The 24,624-nt window shown below is 35.2% G+C and overlaps 3 protein-coding genes across 3 annotated transcripts; all 3 read right to left on the bottom strand.

Moving 5' to 3' along the window:
* Nucleotides 1-417: 417 nt before the first annotated feature.
* Nucleotides 418-4,244, bottom strand: LOC114748901 (uncharacterized). Its single transcript, XM_028937366.1, has 6 exons — nt 4,005-4,244; nt 3,666-3,928; nt 3,389-3,574; nt 3,255-3,302; nt 572-684; nt 418-431 (listed from the first exon to the last, which is right to left on the bottom strand). Exons 1-6 carry the CDS (start codon nt 4,242-4,244, stop codon nt 418-420), a joined length of 864 nt encoding a protein of 287 aa, XP_028793199.1.
* An 8,999-nt stretch (nt 4,245-13,243) lies between these two features.
* LOC114748903 (ankyrin-1-like) lies at nt 13,244-15,407 on the bottom strand. The gene is made up of 2 exons (XM_028937367.1): nt 14,805-15,407; nt 13,244-13,753 (listed from the first exon to the last, which is right to left on the bottom strand). The coding sequence occupies exons 1-2, from the start codon at nt 15,405-15,407 to the stop codon at nt 13,244-13,246; spliced, it is 1,113 nt and encodes a 370-aa protein (XP_028793200.1).
* A 2,294-nt stretch (nt 15,408-17,701) lies between these two features.
* Nucleotides 17,702-18,822, bottom strand: LOC114748904 (uncharacterized). Its single transcript, XM_028937368.1, has 2 exons — nt 18,709-18,822; nt 17,702-18,340 (listed from the first exon to the last, which is right to left on the bottom strand). Exons 1-2 carry the CDS (start codon nt 18,820-18,822, stop codon nt 17,702-17,704), a joined length of 753 nt encoding a protein of 250 aa, XP_028793201.1.
* Nucleotides 18,823-24,624: the final 5,802 nt, after the last annotated feature.

Here is a 24,624-nt window from a genome sequence, read left to right on the forward strand (position 1 = left end):
ACAGGTCTAATGACAACACAGGGTGCAGGTAATGACAACTGAAATGATAGCAGAATCTAATATACCAATTCATAGCCAACTTTCATTTATACCTTTATATACATAAAACTACACCTATTTCACAATTTATCCCCAAAAAAACATAGGGGTTGCATATAATTACAAAACTAACTAGTGGTGTGTATTTATTTACAAAAAAATTCCCTTAACACAACTAAGAATTTCAGAAGAAATGAGTTGCTTTCTTCTCCAGCAATGGATGATATAATTTCCTTCAATTCTTCATAACTTGTGCCCTCCTTTACATTGGTTGTTCTTACACTACCTCCCACATATCTCATATCATCTTCTCCATCATTTATAAACTTCCCCCTATGTGAACAAAGCAAAATAGATGTTTTTGAGACTTACTCGCCATCAGTAACTTAAACCTGCATCAAGAAGCACGCAACTGTCAATGACAACTGAAGGAGCTATATTGACAAGTGTCGCGGCACACATTGACAACTATCGCGGCCTGATTGACAACACAATATCCCATTTTGTCCTGAGGGTTTTCACCCACACTAACCTTCATCTTCTTCTTCCTTTGCCACTGAACTAATATCAAAACAGATCAAAACCACCCACAAGCAACCCAAAAACAGAGCACCCATGATCATCTTACACACCCAGCTTAAATCACTAACACACACCAACAAAAAACACAGCTTTTATATTGATTAACTTGTGAATCCCATTTCCAAAACCACCCACAAGCAACCCAAAAAGACAAAAATGATTTTCTGATTTTCTATTCCCAAACAAATGCACAATCTGTCAAGAAAGGTAGGAGAAGAGAGGAAAGAAAGTTTCATACCTGAACATTTGTGGAGATTCACATGGAAGCTCTTTGGAGTTCACTAATAGTAACGGAGAAGATATTTCATCATCAATGGCTCCTTTCCTCTTTCCCTATGTCTTCTCTCTCAAGCATATTGCGCAGGAACTCCTCACCTAAATGAACTTCTCCTGTTTTGTTTCTGATGGCAGGGGCAGGGCAAGACAGTAATTTGTGGATTCTGAAAATTGCACTGAAGTCTCTTTGGGACTTCAGAAAAATTATGAGATTTCAGGAGACCTATTTGATGTATTTTCTTCTCCATGGGACCTTAATGTCATTTTCCCATCTTTTATCTACTAATTAAGTTGATTTCTTGTATCACAGTAATTATATGCGGCACCTTTTGTGCTTTTTGCGCCGGAGGCACCTTTATTATTGTACTATAAAAATGTCGGCGAGATTTTCCTTGTCAATAATTTGATTTTCAATATTCGGAATTAAAGTCAGGGCCCAAATTAAAGCCTCCCTAAAATTATTTATTTCTATTTGGGCTCCACTTAAAATTTTGAACGTGGGCTCCGCATAAACTTTCCCATTCGTACTTAATAATTAATGCTACCTTGTCCCTTTTTATATACTTGAATTTTTTGAACGGTTTAATCCTTTTAAAAAATGAAACTTTGAAGGTGTTTAATATTTAATGTGTTTTTTTATTTTTTATTCTTAATTAATTATATATTTTCTATTTATTTTTTTAACTCATTCTTTTCTATCCCTTTTCACCTATTCTCTCTGAGATTCACACTCTTGATAAATAAGGATGTTGCGAGAAAATAAGTTGCATGTTTTTTAATTATGTATTATTTTTAACCAATTTTAGTTAATTGTTTGACTTGTGTAGTTTAATTATTTGAAACTTATAAAAAGAATCGGAGGATAATTATTTTAAAGAATATAATTGATTCTAGTCATCTAAATTTAGGTTAACTGATAATTAGAGAGGGCGAGAGAGTGAAGAGTCATTACTACAAAATGACAAATACTTGACGGTTATTTTCAGTCATATTTGACAGTTAAAAACAATCAAGTATACTGGCATCATATATTTCAACAACGAATATTTCAATAATATTTGATGGTTTTAAATGAAGAACTGTTAATTATTATTCAAACAATTGACGGTTTTTGAGAAAAACTGTAAACTATGTGCTGAATACTTGACGGTTATTTCTTAAAAACCGTCAATTATTTTGAAACAATTATAAGTATATTTGACGGTTTTGGGAACCGTCATGTATTGTTAAAAAAAATTGATGGTTATTTCTGAAAAATCGTCAAGTATACCTTGACGGTTCCTTGTGGAACCATCAAGTATTATATGAATACTTGACGGTTTTAAGTAATAACCGTCAAGTATTATTGGCATTATTTTTATATACGCGTTCTGCTTTGCCAACAGCTCCCCTGCAATTTTGAAACCGAACAAAGGCTCATTCAACAGAACCATGCAGGCCAGCATTCAAACCAATTCAGCCATATACATCTTAATGAACCAAAAATAATTTACATTATTATATATACATGAACCAAAACCAACTGCAATATTTAAAAAACTTGTGTTTGAGGAAAGTAATATAAAAATTCTGGACAAGTACAAGAGGTGAACCAATTCCAAAATTAGCCAATTGCCAAAGTTGTGCAATGCCAAAAACTAACCAACAGCAAAAAATGAACCAAAACCAAAATTGAAACCAAAGCTGTACATACATTGTCTTAATGTACACTTCCCGATCTATTTTGTGCCCACTGACAGAATAAGGCTATCGCCAACTCTTCAACGATTTCTTCCATTTGAGTGGATGAATACACTGTGCAATATGTGTTGACAAAGTATTGTATGCAACCACAAATTATGACATAAGTTAGATATAAATGTAAAGGTACAGTAAGTACAATTCTTAAATATATAAATTGAACTTTAACAAATGCATATTACCTGCGTAGGGATTGTGTCAGCATTGTGCATAATTATCTCCTTCATAAATTTCATCACGCAATATCCACAATGGGAGCTTTTTTTGGGCTGACGTGGGCACTGTAAAGAATGGAAAAGGAAATAATATTAGTCAATCATATAAATAAACCATATTTAGTATAATAGTAAATAATGGTAATGAATACCTTCACTTTCTTCTACAGGAAAGTATCGTCAAATTGGCTGTTTTTTACCGGGGGGCAGGGTAAGGCTTGATTTGTGCGGTATAGCCACCAAGCCCTGAGAAGACAATAAATTGAATATTAATGATTGTCAAAAATTAGATTGAAGCAAGAAATTAAATTAAATTTAAATAATAGATATAAATGTTACTTGTTGAACAATAAAACCATAAATGGTCGATTGGTTGGATCCCCATAAAGAGAATCAAGATACCAAATCCTCGGCTTTGTGGAATTGACCACAATCAGCGTCCATTGTCCCCTAAGGATAAGAAAGACAATTAGAACAATTACAAGTTATTTTGAAAATGAAAGAATTTAGGAAAGTTCAGTATACTACGTATGTACCCTTGACCATAAGGCGCCAAAAACAAAGTCTGAGCCCCCGGTGCTGCCCTAGAAATGAAGATACCCAACAAGTCTCTGGATAAGTCTTTCTTCATATTAGGTCCGTGGCCAGCAAAAGTGTGGGGGCTGATAATCTTGAACTTGTCATCAAGGCCACTGGGGGCTATAAAGTTCTTGAAAAGATATCTAAATCAACAAACAAAGATATCAATATGTAAATGCTCAAGTACTTAAGTATTTAGTTAAGGTTTTAACAAATACTTGATATAAAAGTTACAGGCATTTGTGCTGGCCATTCCATGCGTCAGAATTTCTTTTTAATGCTTCATTTGTGACGAAATCTGACAAGGGTCGACCATAGACCTCTGGCTCAAACTCTAAGGGAATCATGAAATCCTCACTATGTTCTAATCTAGCCCCAACTGCATATTCCTTAAGACATATTTGGAATCTTGATGATACCACTTGAACGGCCTCAGAGGGCTGCTTCTGTGGCAATGATAATGAGTGATCAACCAATAGGCTCTTCTTCCCCTTAGACTGACAAATAGATTGTTAGTAATTAAAATAGAGTTTATTTTAAATCAGCTAAATGTGTAGACCTATACATATATACCTTTGAAGGATGTCCTAATGTAAGAAGACAGCCAGGCCAAGCAACAAAGCTACCCACTGCTTGAGCCACTATCTTTGCATCTGGGGTGGGCATTGGGAGGGCATAATTTGCATCAATAGCAGTGTTCAACTGCACCCTCACATGATCAGCAGGGAGAGGCACATTATGAATCATACTCTCCCCCAGTAAATTGAACATGCGGCCCGTTGCAACAGTGTGATGTTTAGGGCTATCTGCCATACATTGAACGTCCACTTCACCCTGATTTAACATGAGAGACAAGGTAGCTAGACATATAAATTATTGAATGTAATTGTATAAACACAAGTATCATACCTCAGGTAGCAAGGGGAATGTGCAGCTGTCTTTGCTACTTGGCCTGAGATTCGGAGCCGACTAGAGCTGGGAATCAGGACTGGCGGGCTTAAAAGGGCCGGCCCTCCAGGGCTGAAATTTTAAAAATACCCCAATTTGTTAAGCCCGGCCCTTAAGTTACAGGGCCAGGGCCGGCCCGCGGGCTTTTGGCCCGTTTAAGAAAAAATACTATTTTTTTATATTTATCATATTTTTTTATAAAAATATAAAAATAAACCAATGAAATTATTAATAAAAGACATAAATATGAATAAAATTAAGTCACAAATATAAAATATTATCATATATAAATATTCATCAATATCTAAGAACATCTAAAACATTCATTAACAAGATAACAACATCTAAAAGTTTTATCTATAATGCAATTGTGCAATAAATAAACATTATCATTAATCTTTTGAAACTTCATCATCACTATAATTAATTATTTTTCTTCATAAGTATGCTTTTCTTTCGTAACAAAAATATCAAGTTTTTCTTCTTTATAAGAATTTTATTTTTACATTTTGCAATATAACTATTATTTTACTTTAATGTGAGAAACATTGTTGTTAAAACTCATGAATTTCTAATTCAAATTATAGAATCACAAGTTAGATAAGTGTAAAAATATTCTATTATCAAATATATATATATATAGTTTACAAATATCGACGCATATAATATAAATCAAATCATTATTAAAGTCCAAATTAACCCATTTTTTAAAAATTTAATTGGATAAATTATTGTCTAAAACTAAATTTAATTTTAAAATGATAATAATAACTAAATATTTGAAATATTATTAACAATGTAAAAAATTAATAACATTAATATTATATAAAAAAATTTTAAAAATAAAAAAAATTATAAAAGGGCTTAAAAGGGCCGGCCCGCGGCCCTCCAGGGCCGGCCCTTTTAAGCCCTCGGCCCTTTAGGGCCAGCCCTCCAGGGCTTATTTCTCATTTTAAGAGAAAAATATCAAGCCCGGCCCTCATAATTTCAGGGCCTAAAAGGGCCGGCCCGACGGGCTCGGCCCGTTTTCCCGGCTCTAGAGCCGACTGTGGTGCTTGATTCTTGATCAACTACTCGATTAGGAGTGCTTGCGCTTTAACTTGCTCCTTTAACTAGCGTATTTCTTCCTTCAACTCCATGAACTCAGCAGAGAAAGGCGTGCACGATGAAGAGGGCTTTTGTTGGTACCCAAAGTAATCCCTCTTGGTGACTCCATAATCGACGCCCCTAAGAAGACCAGGATGGTCAGGAGTCCCCAATGCCCTCCTCAATATATCCTTGTCATCTGCAGAATATGCCCCCTGTGAAACTTCCTGGGACAAACTCTCCTGTGCAACAAACATTGACATAGTTATTCATGCTTAAAGATATTTGACAATAATGTGAGGATTATTTAATTTAGAATAATACTCACCATCCTGTCCACGACCTCCTTAACGCGAGGATTATCAATTTGGCCATCTTTATTTTGCCTGGCCAATGCTTACAGCATCTGACGGGATATAGTGACATCTGATCCCTCCTTCTGAGTCACCTCTTGCTTGAGGCCTGCATAACCCAAGTGCCCCTTTCGGTGGGGATACTCATTCTTCTTTACCCTTTCCTTATTTTGGGTACTTAATTCCGGCAAAAGCAAAGTCGATTCACAATTCAATAGTATATAGATTAAACAAAATAGACTATTTAATATCAAAAAGAGCAAGGATTATTACTTGAAATTGACTATCATGATGTGACGTCACAAAAGCAGCCCAATCTGATGGTTTGACCAAGTCCCGTATCAAGCTAGGAACCTCGGACTCGTCGACTGTGGAAGGATCCTTCAAGTACTTGTGTGTCACAAAGTATCGAAAAGAGCGTAGTACCCTCCCAGCCTTCCCCTCCATAAACTTCTTCCTGCTCTCATCTATATCAAATGCAGACTGCAAAACATATAAAACAACACATTAGTGTCACGCAGCTTGTAAGAAAATGAAATTTGAGTTGTTATAATATATTACCGATACATCTGTCCAAATAGCGTCTCGTACTGAACGATCAACCCTCCTCCAGTGCTGCACTGTAATGGGCACGGTGCTTCGTGCCACTGCCCCAATATAGCTGATAAATTTATTTGACCGTACAACTTGGCCTTTCTTATTCCAATGTACGACAAATTTCTTTCCTTCCGTTCGAGCTTTCATGACCTCTTGCATGACACAAAGGCCCCTCTGTATGCATGCTGCCTCGTCTTGCAACTGTCTCTCTTGGTCAGAGGCATCTCTTGGCTGAGATGGATTATCGGTGCTAGATCTGCTATCGTTTGCCATCTGCAATGAAATTCAATTAAACAAAATAAATCAGAATCCATTAAATGAAAATAAAGTCATTAATGACGAAATTGACTTGAACAAAATTAAAACAAATAAAAGAATCAAAGAAAATAATAAGAGAATTTACATGCATGTTTAAGAAGATCTTTTTCTTTTTCTACTCTTATGTTTTTGTATATTCTTCTTGGTTTGAATTGTTTTGATCTTCTTACGAAACACTTTCCCCCTCTTTGAAATCCTTATTCCGTCGTTGTGATCGTGCCTGATGTACATGGATTGATCTTCATTTAAATGAGAATCAAGTGATGTCCCTTGAAATGGACCATCTTCAATTGCATTGTCTTCATACCCCGTCTCTTCAATATTCATTTTATTAGTCAACAAAACAACAGACCATCTTTTAGTATCCGGGTCAGGGACATAAAACACTTGTGTAGCCTGAGAAGCCAAAATGAATGGCTCTTTCTTGTATCCTTCCTTATTCAAATTCAATTGTATGAACCCTAAGTCATCAATCCTCAATGCATTATTATTATCCACCCACTTACAACCAAATATCGGAACTCTAAATTCAATGTAATCTAACTCCCAAATATCCTCAATCACTCCAAAGTATGACATACGTGCATAAATAGGATTTTTATCTTTGGCACTCGATATATGCATGGTACTAGCTACAAGAGTTACGCCACTATTTTGCTGTTTACTCCAATCATCTTTCTGTTTAGTATAGAAAGTGAACCTATTGATAAGGTAGCTTATGAAAGAAATCACATGTTTGCTCGGTCCATCTGCCAACAACTTTAATTTCTTCAAAACAGAATTAGGATCATTATTATACTTGCCATGCACCTGCTCTCTTAACCATGCTGTAAATTGTTTATTGTGTGTTTTGGTATACCAACTTTCAAGTTTATTGGGATTATCCCTCTTTAGTTCATCAATATGCTCATGCACATAGTCCTCAATCTCTTCGGAGTTGTGCAGTACATATAGATGTGCCTGCTCCCACTGTTGGTTTGAAATAGTTACAACTTTCTTTCCCATAATCCCTTCTCCATCTGTCCTTCCCTCATAACGAGGCATTGGAACCCTAATATCACTTGCATTTTTTAAGTAATGGGTACAAAATTCAGTGGCCTCTTCACAAATATATTGTTCTACGATACAACCCTCTGGCGGACATCGATTTTTCACATACCCTTTCAATATTTTCATGTAACACTCAATTGGGTACATCTATCTTAAATACACTGGGCCACACGGTTGGACCTCTCTAACTAAGTGGACAGATAAATGGACCATGATGTCAAAAAAGGCCGGAGGAAAATACATTTCAAGTTCGCATAATGTAACTATGATTCGGGTTTGCAATCTTGGCAATTTACTGGAATTAATCATTTTGCTGCAAAGAGACTTAAAGAAGAAACATAACTTTGTGATCGTAACTCGTGCCTTATCAAGTAAAATAGCCCGTATTGCTACTAGAATAAAGTTTTCCATTAAGACATGACAGTCATGAGATTTTAAACCTTTTAACTTCATATCCTTCATTGAAACAAGGTTACTAATGTTAGAAGAGTAACCTTCCGGCACTTTTACTGAAGCAAGAAACTCATTAAAACTACTTTTCTTTTTAGAAAGGGTGTGAGCTGCCAGATGAAGAAATGTACGAGTTCCCTTATCCTCTGGTGCCGATTCCTCCCTTATCCCCATTTCAACCATGTCTAGCCTGGCATTTATGCCATCTTTAGTCTTCCCGGGAATATGGAGTAATGTGCCAAACAAACTTTCACATACATTTTTCTCAATATGCATAGCATCAAGAAAATGTCTCACATTCAGGGTTATCCAATACGGCAGTATAAAGAAAATAGACCTCTTCTTTCACCCACTTGTCCTAACATGCTTCGTGAAAGGTTTTCCAAATTCACAATCTATATCTTTCACCTTTTGAAATACATCCTCCCCAATCAACGGTGTAGGTGCCTTACCTTCTTCTGAATTCCCATTGAAATATTTTTTGAATTGCCGGTAAGGATGATCACAATGCAACCATCTACGATGTCCCATATATGAATTTTTCATTCCATACTTCAACCTTATGGAATCTGTGCTCTCTTCACAAATGGGACAACCAAGTTGCCCTTTAATGCTATACCCTGAGAGATTACCACACGCAGGAAAGTCGTTAATTGTGCCAAATAACATAGCTCTCAACTTGAATGTTTCTTTCTTATATGCATCATATACATCACTCCATTCATCTCCATTCTCCCACAATACTTTCAAGTCTTCAATTAATGGAGCTAGATATATATCTATGTCATTTCCCAGTTGCTTTGACCCAGAGATTATCATAGACATCATTGAATACTTGTGTTTCATGCATAGCCATAGAGGAAGGTTATATATAAACAAAATCACTGGCCATGTGCTGTGGGTGCTGCTTTGCATCCCATACGGGTTCATCCCGTCAATGGCTAATGCAACGCTTAGATTTCTATCTTCTTCCCCAAATTCAGGATACTCAATATCAAACTTCTTCCATTCTAGAGAATCAGCAGGATGGCGAAGCATGTCATCTTTAACCCTTTTACCCACATGTCACTTAAATTTCTCGCATCTTCTACATTACATAGAAACGTCTGAATCTTGGCACAATGGAAAAATACCATAATGCCTTCTTCGGGCTCTTCCCATTCTCTTGGTAACGCAATGTATTACACTTAGGACACTCAGTTAGTGATTATACTCCTTCTAAACAAAATGCAATTGTTGGGGCAAGCATGTATCTTCTCATAGCTGAGGCCGACAAAGCTCAACACTTGCTTTGCATCATACATTTTACTTGGAAGCTCATTTTCTTTTTGTAGCATTTGTTTAACAAGCAACAGCAGTTCTGTGAAGCTTTTGTCGCTCCACCCATTTCTTGCTTTCAAATTATACAATTTCAACACTGCAGACAATTTTTGAAAATCAGTACAACCTTCATATAGAAGTGTCTCAGCATCATACTTCAATTTGTCAAACATTTCAGGACAATCGTCAAGTTCCCGTTCAATCGCATTTGTCATCTCCTTAAGACGATCGGCTTCACATGTACTCATGTCAAGATTAGATGATCCACAGCTTTCACTATGCCCTCAACTATTATTACTTGCATCTCTTGTCTCTCCGTGCTTTGTCCAACACTTGTAACTTTGATCAATTCCATTGATAATTAAGTGGCTCTCACAATCAGATGGCGAAACCCACTTCAGAAGGCAACACTTAAGACAGGGGCAAATAATCCTGTTGCGATCATCGGCGTGCTCAATCGCAAACTTAATAAAATCTTCTACCCCATCCCAATATTCTTATGATAGACGATTGGTGGACATCCATTTCTTGCCCATAGTCCCCGACTAAGATGAATCATTTAGAGAAAAAATGTGATTAGCGACTCAAAGATATTGTGAGAATTAAACAAAAATAGAAAGTAAACACATGAGGCACTATTGATCACATTTATCCCTCTTTAATTTTACTTGTTAACAACTAGTAATTCTAGTTGTTAGCAACTAGTAATTCAACAAAAATTCACTTTCACTTCAGTTTGAAAAATATTCTACTACTACTGATGTGCTATTCCATTTGAAAAAAATTTGACAGCATAACGGCTTATAACTTAGCATTCCCCAGGCTTTATGGCAGAAAACCAGCAGTCAGTCAATTTCAATTACAGAAACAAAAATTGAAACATTAGCAATTTCGATTATTTACCAAACAATTTATGGCGAAAACAAAAATTGAAAATACCCTAAACCCAAAAACTGATCTAAATGCAAAAGACCCCTTCGGCTGAACTGAAAAACCCATTCGGCCAAACTGAAAAACCCATTTTCTGTGTGCGCATTGTGAACAGTCCTAACATCATCCTATCATCCTCTTTCAACTACAATTATTTCTAACGAAGCACTAAAGGAAATAAGAGGAGCGAGTGACGAAGGAGGACAAACTGAAGCTGTCAATGTGGAGAACAATGCGTGACAACAGTATGTAGGAGGACGCCGCAGTGATGAAGGAGGACACAGAGAGGGACGATGATGGAGGACGATCAATAAAAACAAAAGGGAAGGGCCGAAAATAAGGTGGGTATGGCGGCTTAGAGAGTTCGAAGCAGAAGGGGGCGCTAGAAATTTTGAACTGGGCAGAGCGAAATGAACAGGGAAGGGGGTTTTAAAACAAAATACTTGACGGTTTCTATTAATAACCGTCAAGTATCTTAAAACAATACTTGACGGTTTTAAGCAACAACCGTCAAGTATTATAAAACTTGTCGGTTTAAGGAGAAACCATCAAGTTTTATGATAAGATACTTGACCGTTATAATATAACCGTCAAGTTTTATGGAAAATACTTGACGGTTTTTTACTTGACGGTTTTTAAAAAACGGTCAAGTATTATCCATAAAACTTGATGGTTCCTATTAAAACCGTCAAGTTTTCTCCCAGGGGAACTATATTTGACGGTTTTTTTAATAACCGTCAAATATTTAGCGTCAAGTATTCCTCACTCTGTAGTAGTGAGTTCATAGAGGCTAACGGTTTACAATTTTTTTGACCTTATTTTGAATTGGATTACTTGATATCTTCGATGTGCTCCATTTTTAGTTAGAGAACTTAATTGGGCCCAAATTAATTTGTATACTGAGTTAGAGAACTTTGTAGTCATATATGTAGGTAAACCATGTGAAACAAGTAGGAAGTTACCTCGGCTGCTGTTTCGGATATCCCGTCCGATACAGTTTTTTATTCATTGTTAAAAAAAAAAAAGGCAAATAATTTCCCCCCAAGTATTTAACGTGGCTGCATTTTTAGGATTCTAAACTGTCACAACTTAACTCTTTGCTAGTTGAACCAAGTGCCTGGTTCAAACTTTATTTTGGTGTGGAAAAAAATTGAACTTGCCTTCAAAAAGAATAACAATAAGACAATATAACGCAGGGAAGAGCTTTTGGACAATTTCTCACTGCTTCAGAAGAAGGGACGCTCAGCCACACCTATGCATCATCACAGAAGCCACCATCAAGTGAGAAGCTTCAGCCATGTTAGAATGCGATGAAGATGAAGATGATTTAACGGAGGCTGAAGAAGGACGGTGAAAACGGTGTGGATGGGACGTTGGGTGTGAATGAAGATGAGATGAGGATGATTGCCTAATGGTTTCTGCAGCTTGCGACTTCCTCTTCTGCTTTCTTCTTTTTCTGTTCGCTGTTTCACAACCCGCTTTTTCTAATCGTCGCCTAACCTTAGCAACCTCCCAACGTAGTTTACGGATAGCTAAAAAAGTGTTTGGTAATAGGTGTAGGTTAAATGGAAAGGAATTGCAAGCCTGCGGAATGAAAATTCCATGAAATTTTAGTTCTGTTAGAAACTCTCTCTCTCTCTCTAGTGCAAAGTGAGTTAACCTGCCCGAAATTTTAATTATCACATGAAAAATAATTAAATCAAATCTTATATCACTAAGCCATATAATCATGATAAGTGTCTTAGAGCTTACGAAATAAACCATGTAAACACAAATAAAGTAAGTGTTCGTCAGTCAGTCAACAGTAAAATTGATCCACCTTGTTTGTCACTCAGTGCCAACAACAAAACAAATTAATTGAGAAATAAATCATATAGGAAACACATATGTTACGTTCTCATTACTGGGTCATTTACATAGAGATCTTGATTATCCTGACACATTTCTTCACAAGCAATCTAGCTCAGGCCATACGAAATGAAACATGTTGGAATGTTTTTAAAGTGAAGAGATATGCTTTTAAAAGTTCATGTTTTTAGTGAAGAGATATGCTTTTAAAAGTTCATGTTTTTATAAATTAAGACATTTATATAAAAGGCTGTGTAGAGAGTTACAACTGGTAAAATGTTGTCTTATTTTAAGAAATTTCTACATACTATTAGGAGGACGTTAATCTTCATGAAATAACATTTTATGACTTTTTCCAGATTTGTTAACCAAAGATTGAAATAGGTGGAGATGAAATAAATTAAAGAAAAGTGTTACGTCTCCAAGATATAGTGCACAACTTTTGTTCGTCATCTCTTCTCCTTCTACTTTTTAAAGAACCATCACCACCGTCAAAACATGTGATGATGAAATCAATTCTTGAGATAAACCTCGGTGAATTAAGCCACCAGGGGGGTTTATTAAAACTTGAAAGGTTATATTTGATATAAAATTTGATCAGCAGACTCATATTCCCTCTCATCTCTTCTACTCAATCATCCTTATATTTAAACCCATTTCCTGTTTTAATCTTTATGAAACAATGTCATTTCTCTTCCAACATATGGGTACTTGTTTCCCGAGGTTGGTGTGTGGATGAGTGTTATCGATTCCTTTCTTCCCTATTTTGATGCCAACGGTCATAAATACGAGTTCTACCCAAACGCATCTTAATTAGATAGACATAACATAGTTAAATTATCGGAAAATAATTTTATTACAAGTGGAAACTCAAAACAGAATAATATTATTACACGAAGGGAAACATAACCCTCATATAACATGAATTATAATCCTAAGAGAAACCCAATAGGACTTGTTGTTAGACAGGATAGTGCAGTTTAGGGCTTCAATATTGGATGAGCTTTGAGATAAACCTTGTTGGATGAAGCCACCAGGTGGGTTAACTAATGATTGAAATGTTATGGTGGCTATAACGGTAGACACTAAACTCAGATTTCCCCTCATTTCTTCTACCCAGTCCCCCTTGTGTTTGAACCAACCTCCAATCCATTTCAAAAGCCTTATCAAACAGTTTCTCTTCTTCTTCTTCTTCTTTCGAATTCGAGGTCTTGCAACTGGCGGTGACGTGTGAGAAGGAGTGTGGATTCTGTTCTTTTCATCATCTCTGGTTCCAGAATATTCCATCAGCATGACTTGAATTTCTAGGGTTTTGAAATATTTCGGGCTGCGTTTAAGGATTTCATAGGCAGTGAGACCCATGTCGTTCTCCAAACTTGCCATTTCTGTTACTTCAGGAATTGATAGGAGGTACCTTATAGTCTGAAATAATAAACATGCATGTTAGTATATATTATGGAGGTGTCATATGATTCTGGGGCAAAAACATTAGACCCAAATATTTTTAAAATATTTTTTTATTTTATAATTTATCTTTAGTTTGCTTATTTTGCCCAATAAACTCATAACTCATCAGCTGGATCGAAGTGGCTTATTTTCCCTGTGCGGTAATTTTCTTTCATCTCATGACAAGAAAAAATTGGAAGACGAAGCGAGTGGGCGCGCGCCCGTGCACACACACATATATATATCTCTGTTCATATTTCTTAATTTGCTAAAACAAAAATAATTAGAAAGAAAGAAAACAAGAAAGAGAGGATATAGAGTTTGGCTGACAAAAAAGAAAAAGGAGAAGTAAACGACGAAAAGAAGAGAATAGTAAAAATCCAAACTCGCCAACGAATCACATGAGTCGAAGCTTTGCATTTCAATTTCATCTTCATCTTTTCCTCCTATTTAAATATTTCAAACTTGAGCATAAAGTCAAATTTTCTGTAATATAATAATAATAAATGAATTATTGAGTAATATTATAACCGGCTGGGGTGGGGTCATTTGAAGATGGGGCTCCATTTCCTTCCTTATAACCCATTAACCCGAAATTTCTTTGATCTTTCCTCCATCGACGCTGTCATCCATCCGACCAGGCGGCTAATGGCTTAATTTGCCGGTGATTCGACTATCGGGAAAAAACAGCAAACTATCTAGAGGGAGTAAATTATAAACTGAACATTACAACCAATTTTTTCGTATTAATAATGGTTATTAAATTAAATAACCAAACTAGCTAGCTATATGGTAAAGTTCGGATTTTCTTATTCAATTTTTATCTCACTCCGTAAAATATCGTCATGTGATAAACTGCATCTGTCTTACTCTATGACACAATGAAATCACACCAATACTCCAGATTTATCGTTTCAGCCAATAATTCTCGGAAAATATAACCCTTTCATGTAAGAAGAAAACTATATATATATATATATATGGTATGTATATAAAGATATAGAAGGAAGGATAATATCAATCATACCTCAACTTGCTTGGACGTGACAGCTAAATGGAGAACGGTGTTCCCCACTCCATCAGAACTTGTGAAGTAAAGAAGCTTCCCAGAAATGGCAAGTTCCAATTCCACCAAACCTTTAAGAGTCTCCAAACGATTGTGTATTACACACAAGTGAAATACAGTGTTTCCGTCATCAAGAAAGCTCAGAGACTCAGGCTTAGCTTTTACCAACTCTTTCACAACCTCTATTCTCCCTCTGATAACTGCACAGTGCAAAGGAATTTTGCCCTCTTCATTAGGAAACAAGCATGGCTTGTTATTAACTTTAAGAAGTTCCTTCACGATGTCGATGTGACCTTCTGCAGAAGCCAAGTGGAGGGGTGTGTTCTTGGAAGAATCAACCTCAATGGCTAGTTTGGGTTTGTATGTGAGAAGCGCCTTGGTGAATTCAAGGTGGCCAAGCAAAGCTGATATGTGTAAAGGAGTTTCGGTGAAGCCACTTTGTGAGATCTTGTGGAGGATTAATGGTTCTTTTTGCAAGATTGAGTTCAAAGTTGATAAAGACCCTCTGCGAGATGCTTCATAAAGAACGCTCAATGTGTCTTCTTCACGATGAGAAGTTCCCATTTTGATTATTGATTGTCTCGCTTGCGTGAATGCCAAAGGTGTAGGTATGCTTCATTATACATATACACCCACACAAATCATTTTGAAAGAATCTGTCAAAGTATGTTGCGTTGATTTCTTAATGTTCTAATCGTTGATTACTCTAATCAGGTGTGTAGTTGAATAGTCTTCAGGGTTGCGAAAATTAAAAGATATAATAAATATATTTATATTTCATCATCTTATTTTAAAGAATACATTCATTGAGTTCTTATTTAGTGACAGACGGAATTTATTTGGCTAATAAACTAAACCATAAATGGGATGTTGCAATAGTTTTATTTATGTATTTTTTTAAAACAATTTGATGTGGCGAATCCTCTGGAATTATGTGAAAGCATTGTCCAGAACTCAGTTTGTGAAATAACATCACACCATTGGAATAATAAATTTATACTCTATCGGCAATGTTACTTGAATATATTGTTTTCTGAATTTTGACCCGTCCATTGGATCATTACACTAATAATGTCCTCTTCAGCCGGTTAACCATTCAATCCAAAGACATAAGCTGTATTTCTTTTGGCCGATTCTGACCAATTCAACCTCTGTTTTTTTTTCCCCCCCGAAAAGAAAATTTGTAGAAAGGGGGAAAACACATTATAAGTGTTAAAGTTTCACTAACATCGTTTACCTACTGATATAAATTAATTAGCACATAGGTTTGTATGTATAATTTTTAGAATTCAAACAATAGCTTAATTACATTTATAGAGAGAGAGAGAGTTGACTTGTGATTAATACGGATCTAAGCATAGAAGCATAGAGCCCATACTTTTTTTTTCTAATTTAAATAATTTAGTATTGTTTGATGGCTCAAAATTAAAGTGGCACCACACAATAGGACAATGATCTTTTTTTCTCATAGGATGATTTTTCTGCATTTGGCAAATACAATAATGCGCAATATTATTAAACGTCTTGCCCAGAAAGCGAACTTTGAATATTAAATTACCTGATTAACTAAATTACCACTTGCGTCACCCTAGTGTTCGTAAATTATATTAATGCGTACGTTAGCAATATTCTTTTATATATCATTTTTTTAAATTCTTAGCGAGCTGAGGTTTTATTAGTACTACTCCCTCTAATCCTATATATAAGCTTCAGATAATCGAATCACATTCAACAAACTAACAGTTAAAGTTAATTAAAAATAATAAATAGGCCAGAAATGGATTTTTCCCCCCCCAAATTTGCCTTATTTATTAAGAGAGTAAATGAGAGGCAATAAATACAAACACGATGAAAGAGAATATATGGGGGTAATATTAATGAGAGAGAGTGTGTACTAAATACAGTCAACTAAAGAAAAAATAGGAAAAAAGTAATAACTACTAAAAAATAAAACTCATATTTTGGACCAAATCCATCTCTAAAAGTCAAGCTTATATATAGGACTAGAGGGAGTATTTGTTACTATTTTGTATCAAATCCTCTACTTGTAGAAAGCTTGTAATGCACGCAATAATCAAGTTGGATGTATTATAATCCTTATGACCATAAAAGGGCTGTATATAATATTAAACATGTTTAATCTTCAACTGTTTTTTTTGTTTTATTACAAGTATACTTAATTAGATTACTCTACAAATAATTAATTAGATATAATTTTCTATTCTATTTGATCGCCAACATCCATTTCCAAAATTATGAATATAATAATATAATAAGATAAAATAATAAGGGAAAGCCGGGGTTATACTCCTCTCTCGTCCATAAAAACTCAAGCACAAACGAAAAGTAAGTAGATACAGGAACAATAATATCTTCTTCTTCTTCTACATCTTTGTTTTCTCTTGCGGCAGAGAAACAAAATTTTATTACAAATTTAAATTTAAATGACACTAATTAACAAAGCATCCCAGACAATACAAACACACACCACCAACTACAATAATCTTGAAAAACCTCTGTTGCCGGGATAGTAGTACTCCCTCAACAACACACGCATTGATTGAGGTCATATCAAGCAAAAGCTGTTTCCGTTTCTGTTGCTCTTATCCGATGCTTTTTAATCTTTACTAACCAGATAACCAAGAGGGTTATGATGTACACACTAACGAGTAAAAGCAATCCTTCCCAAGTGACACCTGCTATGCTAGCCGCTAAATCAGTGGGAGTAAACCAAGGTTTGTGTGGAGTGATCAGAAGGAGGGCGTCAAAATAGGCAAACGCGAGGAATGTGACTGCAACACACACGGCTATACACAAAATCCACACAACAAGTTTGTTTTTGAGAGGAACTCCACTTACTAGCAAAAGGGAATGCAAAGAGACACAATGAAGGACATGGTATTGCAAAATACAAAATCCTGAAAGCCATCTGGATTACGAGAAGCAAGCATAGCTTCTCCAGGACATGTTTGCGGAGTAACGTTGTGACCATCATTACTCTTGAATGGCAAGCAGCCGAGGGGACTTGATTCTATAAAAGCAGTAAAATTTTTGTCTTCTTCATTGATGGTGCTGTTGGAACTGACTAATATACCCTGTTGAATCACATTTCCTGGAGGATTAAATACAGCTTGAAAGGTTATGGTTGCCACGACAGTGGCCACCAGACTTAAATTCCCCCTCATGTCTTCTAACCAATTATTGTCACTATTATGATCGAACCATTTTCCCATACGCTTCAAAATATTTCTCCAAAACTTCTTCCGAGGTCTCCTTTGTTGTTGGCCGACAACATTAGTATTATTCGTCAGTGCTGCAGGAGTGTTCGTTCCTCCATTTTTTTTGATGCCAGAGTAGTTCATCAGTAAAACCTGGATTTCGAGGCACTTAAAGTCCTGCGGAATTCGCTGAAGAATATCGTGGGCAGTGTAACCTATGCTGTTCGTCAAGTTTGTTGCTTCTCTTATTTCAGGAATTGACATGAGGTACCTCACAGTCTAGGCAATAATCAAATGAATATATATAAATATTTGTAATGCTTTTGAGGTATGACAGTACAGATAAAAGATTGAAATATATATAAACGCGAATAGGGCAGCAGATATATGCGGTCTTCATGAGATGTAATAGTAAGCTCTTGCATTTGAAGTGGTTTATCAGGTATTAAGATCACAGTCTTTTGTTTCGACAAAATTGGCGAATAGAATAATTGATACTTGGTCCCTGAGAATATTTGTTATGATCCTTCTTTCATTATGCGAAATTCTAATTTAGTGCAGACTTTGTTTGCGTCTAGCTGTATATATAAACTCAAGCTATTAATATAGTACTGCAGAATTATATTATAAAACTAAGTCAGAAGTACCTCAACTCGCTTCAACATGACAGCCAAATGGAGAATAGTGTTCATTCCGTCCAAGTCTCTCTCATTTAGGAGTTCGTAGGTGTCATCAGTTGCCAACTCTATCAAAGCTTTCATGATCTGCAAGTGGTTGTACGCCACACACAAGTGAAAAATAGTCTTCCCTTTGTCAAGAATCCTCGAAGACTCTGGCTTTACTCTAATTAGCTCTTTCACAACCTCTAGTCTCCCTCTTATAACAGCGTAGTGCAAGGGAATTCTGCCTTCTTGGTCACGAACGAAGCACGCTTCGTCATACTACAGTAACAACTGCTTCACAACGTCGATCTGGCCTTCTGCAGAAGCTACATGGAGAGGTGTGCTTCGGAAGGAGTCAAGCTCAAGGGCTAGTTTAGGTTTATGAGCAAGAAGAGCTTTGGTGAATTCAAGGTGGCCGAGTAAAGCTGATATGTGTAATGGAGTTTCAATAAGGATAGTTCGCGAGTTAATTCTGTGCAAGATTAATGGATCTTGCTGTATTAGCATGTTCAAAGTTGAAACGCTTCCTTCGTATGATGCCTCGTTAAGAACTCTCATTCTCTCATCGTCCTGATGATGATGAGCAGTTTCAATTTTCACGAGTTCCATCTCTCGCGGCAAATTATTAGAATCTACTATTTGCTTTACGCCAAATTAAGAAGAATATACTTAGAAACGTAAGTTCAGGATAACTCATTCTCCAATTTATAGTTGCTGTTGATCTCTGGCCCCTCAATTTATTCGATTTGTATTTTACAATGTATATGTGAATTAACTAATTAACTTCTGCGTTATTTCAATCACATGCACTTAGTTTTCTTTCGGAAGACCTTTTTCTGTGGGCATGTTTGATCCATCCAACATTCTTTTCTGGCCAAAAAAAAAAAATCCATCCAACATTCTTCGTTTGTCATTTAAAAAAAGAGAGGAAGAGAGAGATAATTATTTAACCATACCTTCTTTCTCGTTAATACCTCTATATATAGTATTTCCGTGTTGTCTAGTTTAATATTTTTTTATGGTTCCTCTAGGCCAACATTTCATATAATTAATTTGTCCGACACATCAGGTTGATGTCACATGCGCGTAGTTAAGATTAGTTAATAATTCCACACGAACGTAAATGAAAGGCCTAGAACAACAGTACTACTGTAATTTCATGGTCTGACCCATCAGGAACAAGTTCTTTTTGGGCCTTCCATCAGTAACAAGTTGGAGCTTAATAAGTTGAGAAGTTTGCCCGAATTCGATGGCCTCCAATTGTACACCACACGCAAATTATTATTAAAAACAGTATCCTCACATGTTGACTTGTACGGTTCGATAAAAGTTAAATACAATGACCCAGTTTAAAGAAAAATGAATAATATAAAAACAGGAGAGATATAATTTAGTTGATGTGCATACAAATATGTACATACTACCTCCGGTCCTAATTATAAGACCCAGTTGACTAATTTAAAGAGAATAAGGAAAAAAGTTAAGTTAGTTATTTGTAATAAATAGGTGTTGTCTTTCCTAAAATATACTTACTAATCAACTATATTGGTTAGAACTACAATTATTAGAAGGACTATCTTAGAAAAAAATGCACAAATATGAGAGATAAAGTGGATTGGAGTCTTATATTTATAACCAAAATAAAAGTTAAACAGGATCTTATATTAAGGATCAGAGGTAGTATTTATATATATGCTTATTGTAACATATAATGTTGTTAGATCCGATATGTTCCTTGTAGTAGCTAAATTCTGACACGTAATGTGTGCGTGGCTTAGCCAACAATATAATGGATTAAAGTGGATCTATGGATAGAGTATCCAGTTTTTCTGTTTTTTTCCCCTCTGTTGTTTTTTTTTCCCGTTTTTGTGACTGTTTCAATTAATTTAACAAAATATTTCTTTTAAAAAAAACACTAATGAAGTTAGATGGCTCAAACAAAAACCATACATCATACTCTTTCGGTCCTTAATATAAGAGTAAGTTGACTAATTTAAGTAAATTAAAAAAAATTAGTTAAATAAGCTATTTGTAATAAATAGATATTGTCTTTTTTAAAATATCTTTGCTAATAATGTGTATTAGTTAGAATTACTATTAATTACAATATAAAAACAGGAGAACATGCAAATGCGTGTGTGTGTGTATATGTATATGCTTATTGCAATACATAATGATGTTATATCCGAAATGTTCCTTGTAATGGCTAGATTCTGACAAGCAATGAGTACGTGGCTCAGCCAACAATATAATTTAATCACATACATCGGCTTGCGATTAAATTGGATCTATGGATAGAGTATCCAGTTTTCTGTTTTTTTTTCTCTGACGTCTTTTTCTTTTTTTGTGACAATTTAAAGGCAAATATTTAACAAAATATTCTTTAAAAAAACACTAACGAAGTTAGATGGCTTAGTCAAAAACCACACCTAATACTCCTCCGGTCCTTAACAGATAAACTAGCTGATTAATTTAAGTAAATTAACAAAATTAATTAAGTGAGTTATTTATAATAAAGAGATATTTTCTTTTCTAAAATATACTTGTTAATAATGTGTATTAGTTAGAATTACTATTTAGTGAAACATTTAACACGTGCAACTTTTATCAGGATTACCTTAAAAAAAGTGAATAAATATGAGAGATAAAATAAATTAGGGCCTTATATTTAGGACCAAATTGAATGTCAAACTAGTTCTTATACTACATCCGGTCCTTATTATAAGACTTAATTAACTAATTTAAAAAAATTAGTTAAATTAGTTATTTATAGTAAATATATTTTATCTTCTTTAAAACATCTATATTGATAATATGCATTGACTAAAACTATCATTTAATAAGATATTTACTATGTGGAACAATTGTAGAAATTACTTTTAAAAAATAAATAAATATGCAAAATAAAATAAATGAACATATTATATTTTGAATCAAATTAAAAATCATACTAATATTGAGCATAGTGGTAGTATAACACGAAAAGATCGATGGTCTTTATCTTATGGGCTGAGTTCTCGTGTCTCAAGTGGACCAATTCAAATGTATACATATTAAACGTCCAAAAATATAACACTCGTCATTATGTTACCCAGGCCAGTTGGGGGCAAAAAAATTGTGTAACCCAATTAGCACTTGCAGTTGGTAATCGTTTTCCTATATGTTATTATTACTATTATTATTTTAGATTAAATCTTCCAATTATAGATAGCTTGGAATACAATGACTTGATATAATACTAACCATGTTTATTACTTCAACTGTATATAATTTATTAAATATAATGTTCTACCCTATTTGATCACCAGCATCAATTCCCTAATTTATGAATATAACCAATGGTTGCACTCCTCCGCCATCAACGAAAACTCAAGCACGCGAAAGTAGATAGGAACATTAATATTTCTTTTCTTTTTCCATCTTTGTTTTCTTATCTTTATTGCAGATTTAAATTTAAATGACACTAATTAACAGAGCATTCTAGAAATAATAAAGCATGCAAATTAACCCTATTGCATTCCACTACGACAAGAACAAAACACGATGAATAATATTATACATCTTCGTGTTCGATTCAAGTACGAATTAAAAGGGGTACCTCACGCTCTAAACCAAAAAAAATAAAAACAAGTCGGTGTATTGCTTGGGTGTAGGTTCGTTGGGCAAGAATTGGGTTCGCGTCTTCCCGAGTTGTGAAAAGTCTAGCTAAAATATATATAGTCGATGTAACTATTAAGTATCAAAACAGAAAGGTAAAATTTACATGTTCTAATCGATCGAATTTCTTGGATTTAAGGAGCAAGTCGCAGTCAATATGGTCAAAGCGGAATTTTTTTTTTACAACAATTTTTTTTACTTCTCATTTGCCTATAAGAAAAAAATATTAAAAAAATACCGAACAAAACAAACAGACCCCTGCCAAAGAGATCCCTGCCGCTGCCAGCCCTAGACTTAAAATTGAAGGTTTTGAGGCACACGTCTTTCAAGACGAAAAAAGAAAAACAAATTCTAAAGAGTAATTCAAAACAAAGCCGTGTAATAAAAAGCCGGCGTCATCAGAGCTTGTGAAGTTGATAAGCTCTCCGGTGACGGCCAACCCCAGTTCCACCAAAGCTTGGAGGGTCTCCAAATGGTTTTTTTTTTTTTTTGGCTTAAAAAAAATGTTTCTACTTTATACACAAGTGAAAAACAGTTTCCACATTATAACTCGGATTCTGGTTTCGCTTTTACCAACTCTCACAATCTCTATTCGATCGTCCTCTCATAACTGCACGCTGTAGAGGAATTCTTCCGTCTTCATCACGATTCACGAACCAAGCATGCTTCGTCAAAAACTTGAAGCAAGTGAAGTCCTTCACAATAATGTAGACATGAACCTCTGCAGAAGCCAAATGGAGGGCTGTGCTTTGACAAGAGTCCAACTCAATGGCGAGTTTTGAGTTGTGCATGAGAAGGGCCCTTGTGACTTAAACATGACCTAGCAATGATCATATGTGTAAAGGAGTTTCACGGAAGGCAGTTCTTGAAATCCTGAAGAGGATTAACGGGTTTTGCTGTACCAATGAGTTCGAAATTGATAACCCCCCCCCCAAAAAAAAAGTGATGTCTCTCAAAGATCTCTCATTTTGCCGCTATCACATAAAGTTCTCATTTCCCTTGCACATATGATTCGTTTATACGCTACTTACTATATATACACGCACATTATTATGATGAAAAATAACTTAGGTACTTATTATGTGAATTTCAACTCCTTAAAACAAAAATTACAATACTCTGATCATTATATGCTTTAAGATCATAAAAAAACAAATTTCACGATTGCAACTGGATAATTAGAACAAGCAATACAGCTCAGGCCATATAACACCACGGGTAACGAAAGGATGAGATTTCTTCTCTAGCACAAACATTTGACGATGAGATCGATAAACTTATTCAATGAAGCAACGAAGTGGGTTAATTAAAGCTTGAAAGGTGACAAACTCAATTATTTTTATATATTTTGATATCTTTTATATGGGTTTTGTCAACTTAATTAGTCTTTTTAACCTTAATTGATTTAATATGTTTTATTTTGAATTATTATTTTTAGGGGCAAAATTGTCATATTTTGGTTTAATTGTGACTAATTGATTTTTGAGGACAATTAATGCTACCTTATCCTTAAATTTTGTTTGCAAGTTTTTGGAAGATTTAAAAATAAAAATGAAAATTAAAAAAAATATATAATAAAAAAATAATTAAAAAAAAGGGGAGCAAAACGTTGCGTTTTGCTCCCCCAACCTAATATCCAATAATCATCTTCATATTGGACCGGAGATACAGAGACGCAAAGGAGCTGGAGGCGGCGAAGACCAAAAACAAAGAACAGACGCGACCCATGAGTTGAGCGGCGGCAGAGAGAAATAAAACAGGAGCTGGACGGCGCACACGGACCTGGAGTGAAAGAGAGCGACAGCAACAGAGCGTGAGCAACCAGAGGAGGACCAGTGAGCGACGGCGCCTTCACCTTCTTCTTCTCCTGGGCACGAACAGCGACAGCAGAGGGGGAGGAAGGGATCCAGCGTGAACAGTGTTCTTCCATGGGATCCTGTAGGAAAGTTCTGAATATGGCGGCATTTTTCACGACTAATCGTGCCTAAAGCTATGTAATTCTCTAATTCAACAATAATGGCAGAAACTCGGATCATCAAAGGGGAGTTTAGTTACTTTAATTTCTGTCTAATAATTGTTTAACAATTCCTAGGTCTTAGGATAGTTATTCTGATTATTAAAAAAACTTGTATTGTTAAATCTGATTATCTGTGGAGATTTTTGTGGCTGGATTATTGTTTAGCATTTGACATTGGGTTGTTTATAGCTTTGATTTCAATTATGATATTGTGGTTATGACATTTG

This window comes from Neltuma alba, unplaced genomic scaffold (genome assembly GCF_004799145.2).
Source record: "Neltuma alba isolate B1F8T4 unplaced genomic scaffold, ASM479914v2 tig00005857_pilon, whole genome shotgun sequence".
Classification (NCBI taxonomy): domain Eukaryota; kingdom Viridiplantae; phylum Streptophyta; class Magnoliopsida; order Fabales; family Fabaceae; genus Neltuma; species Neltuma alba.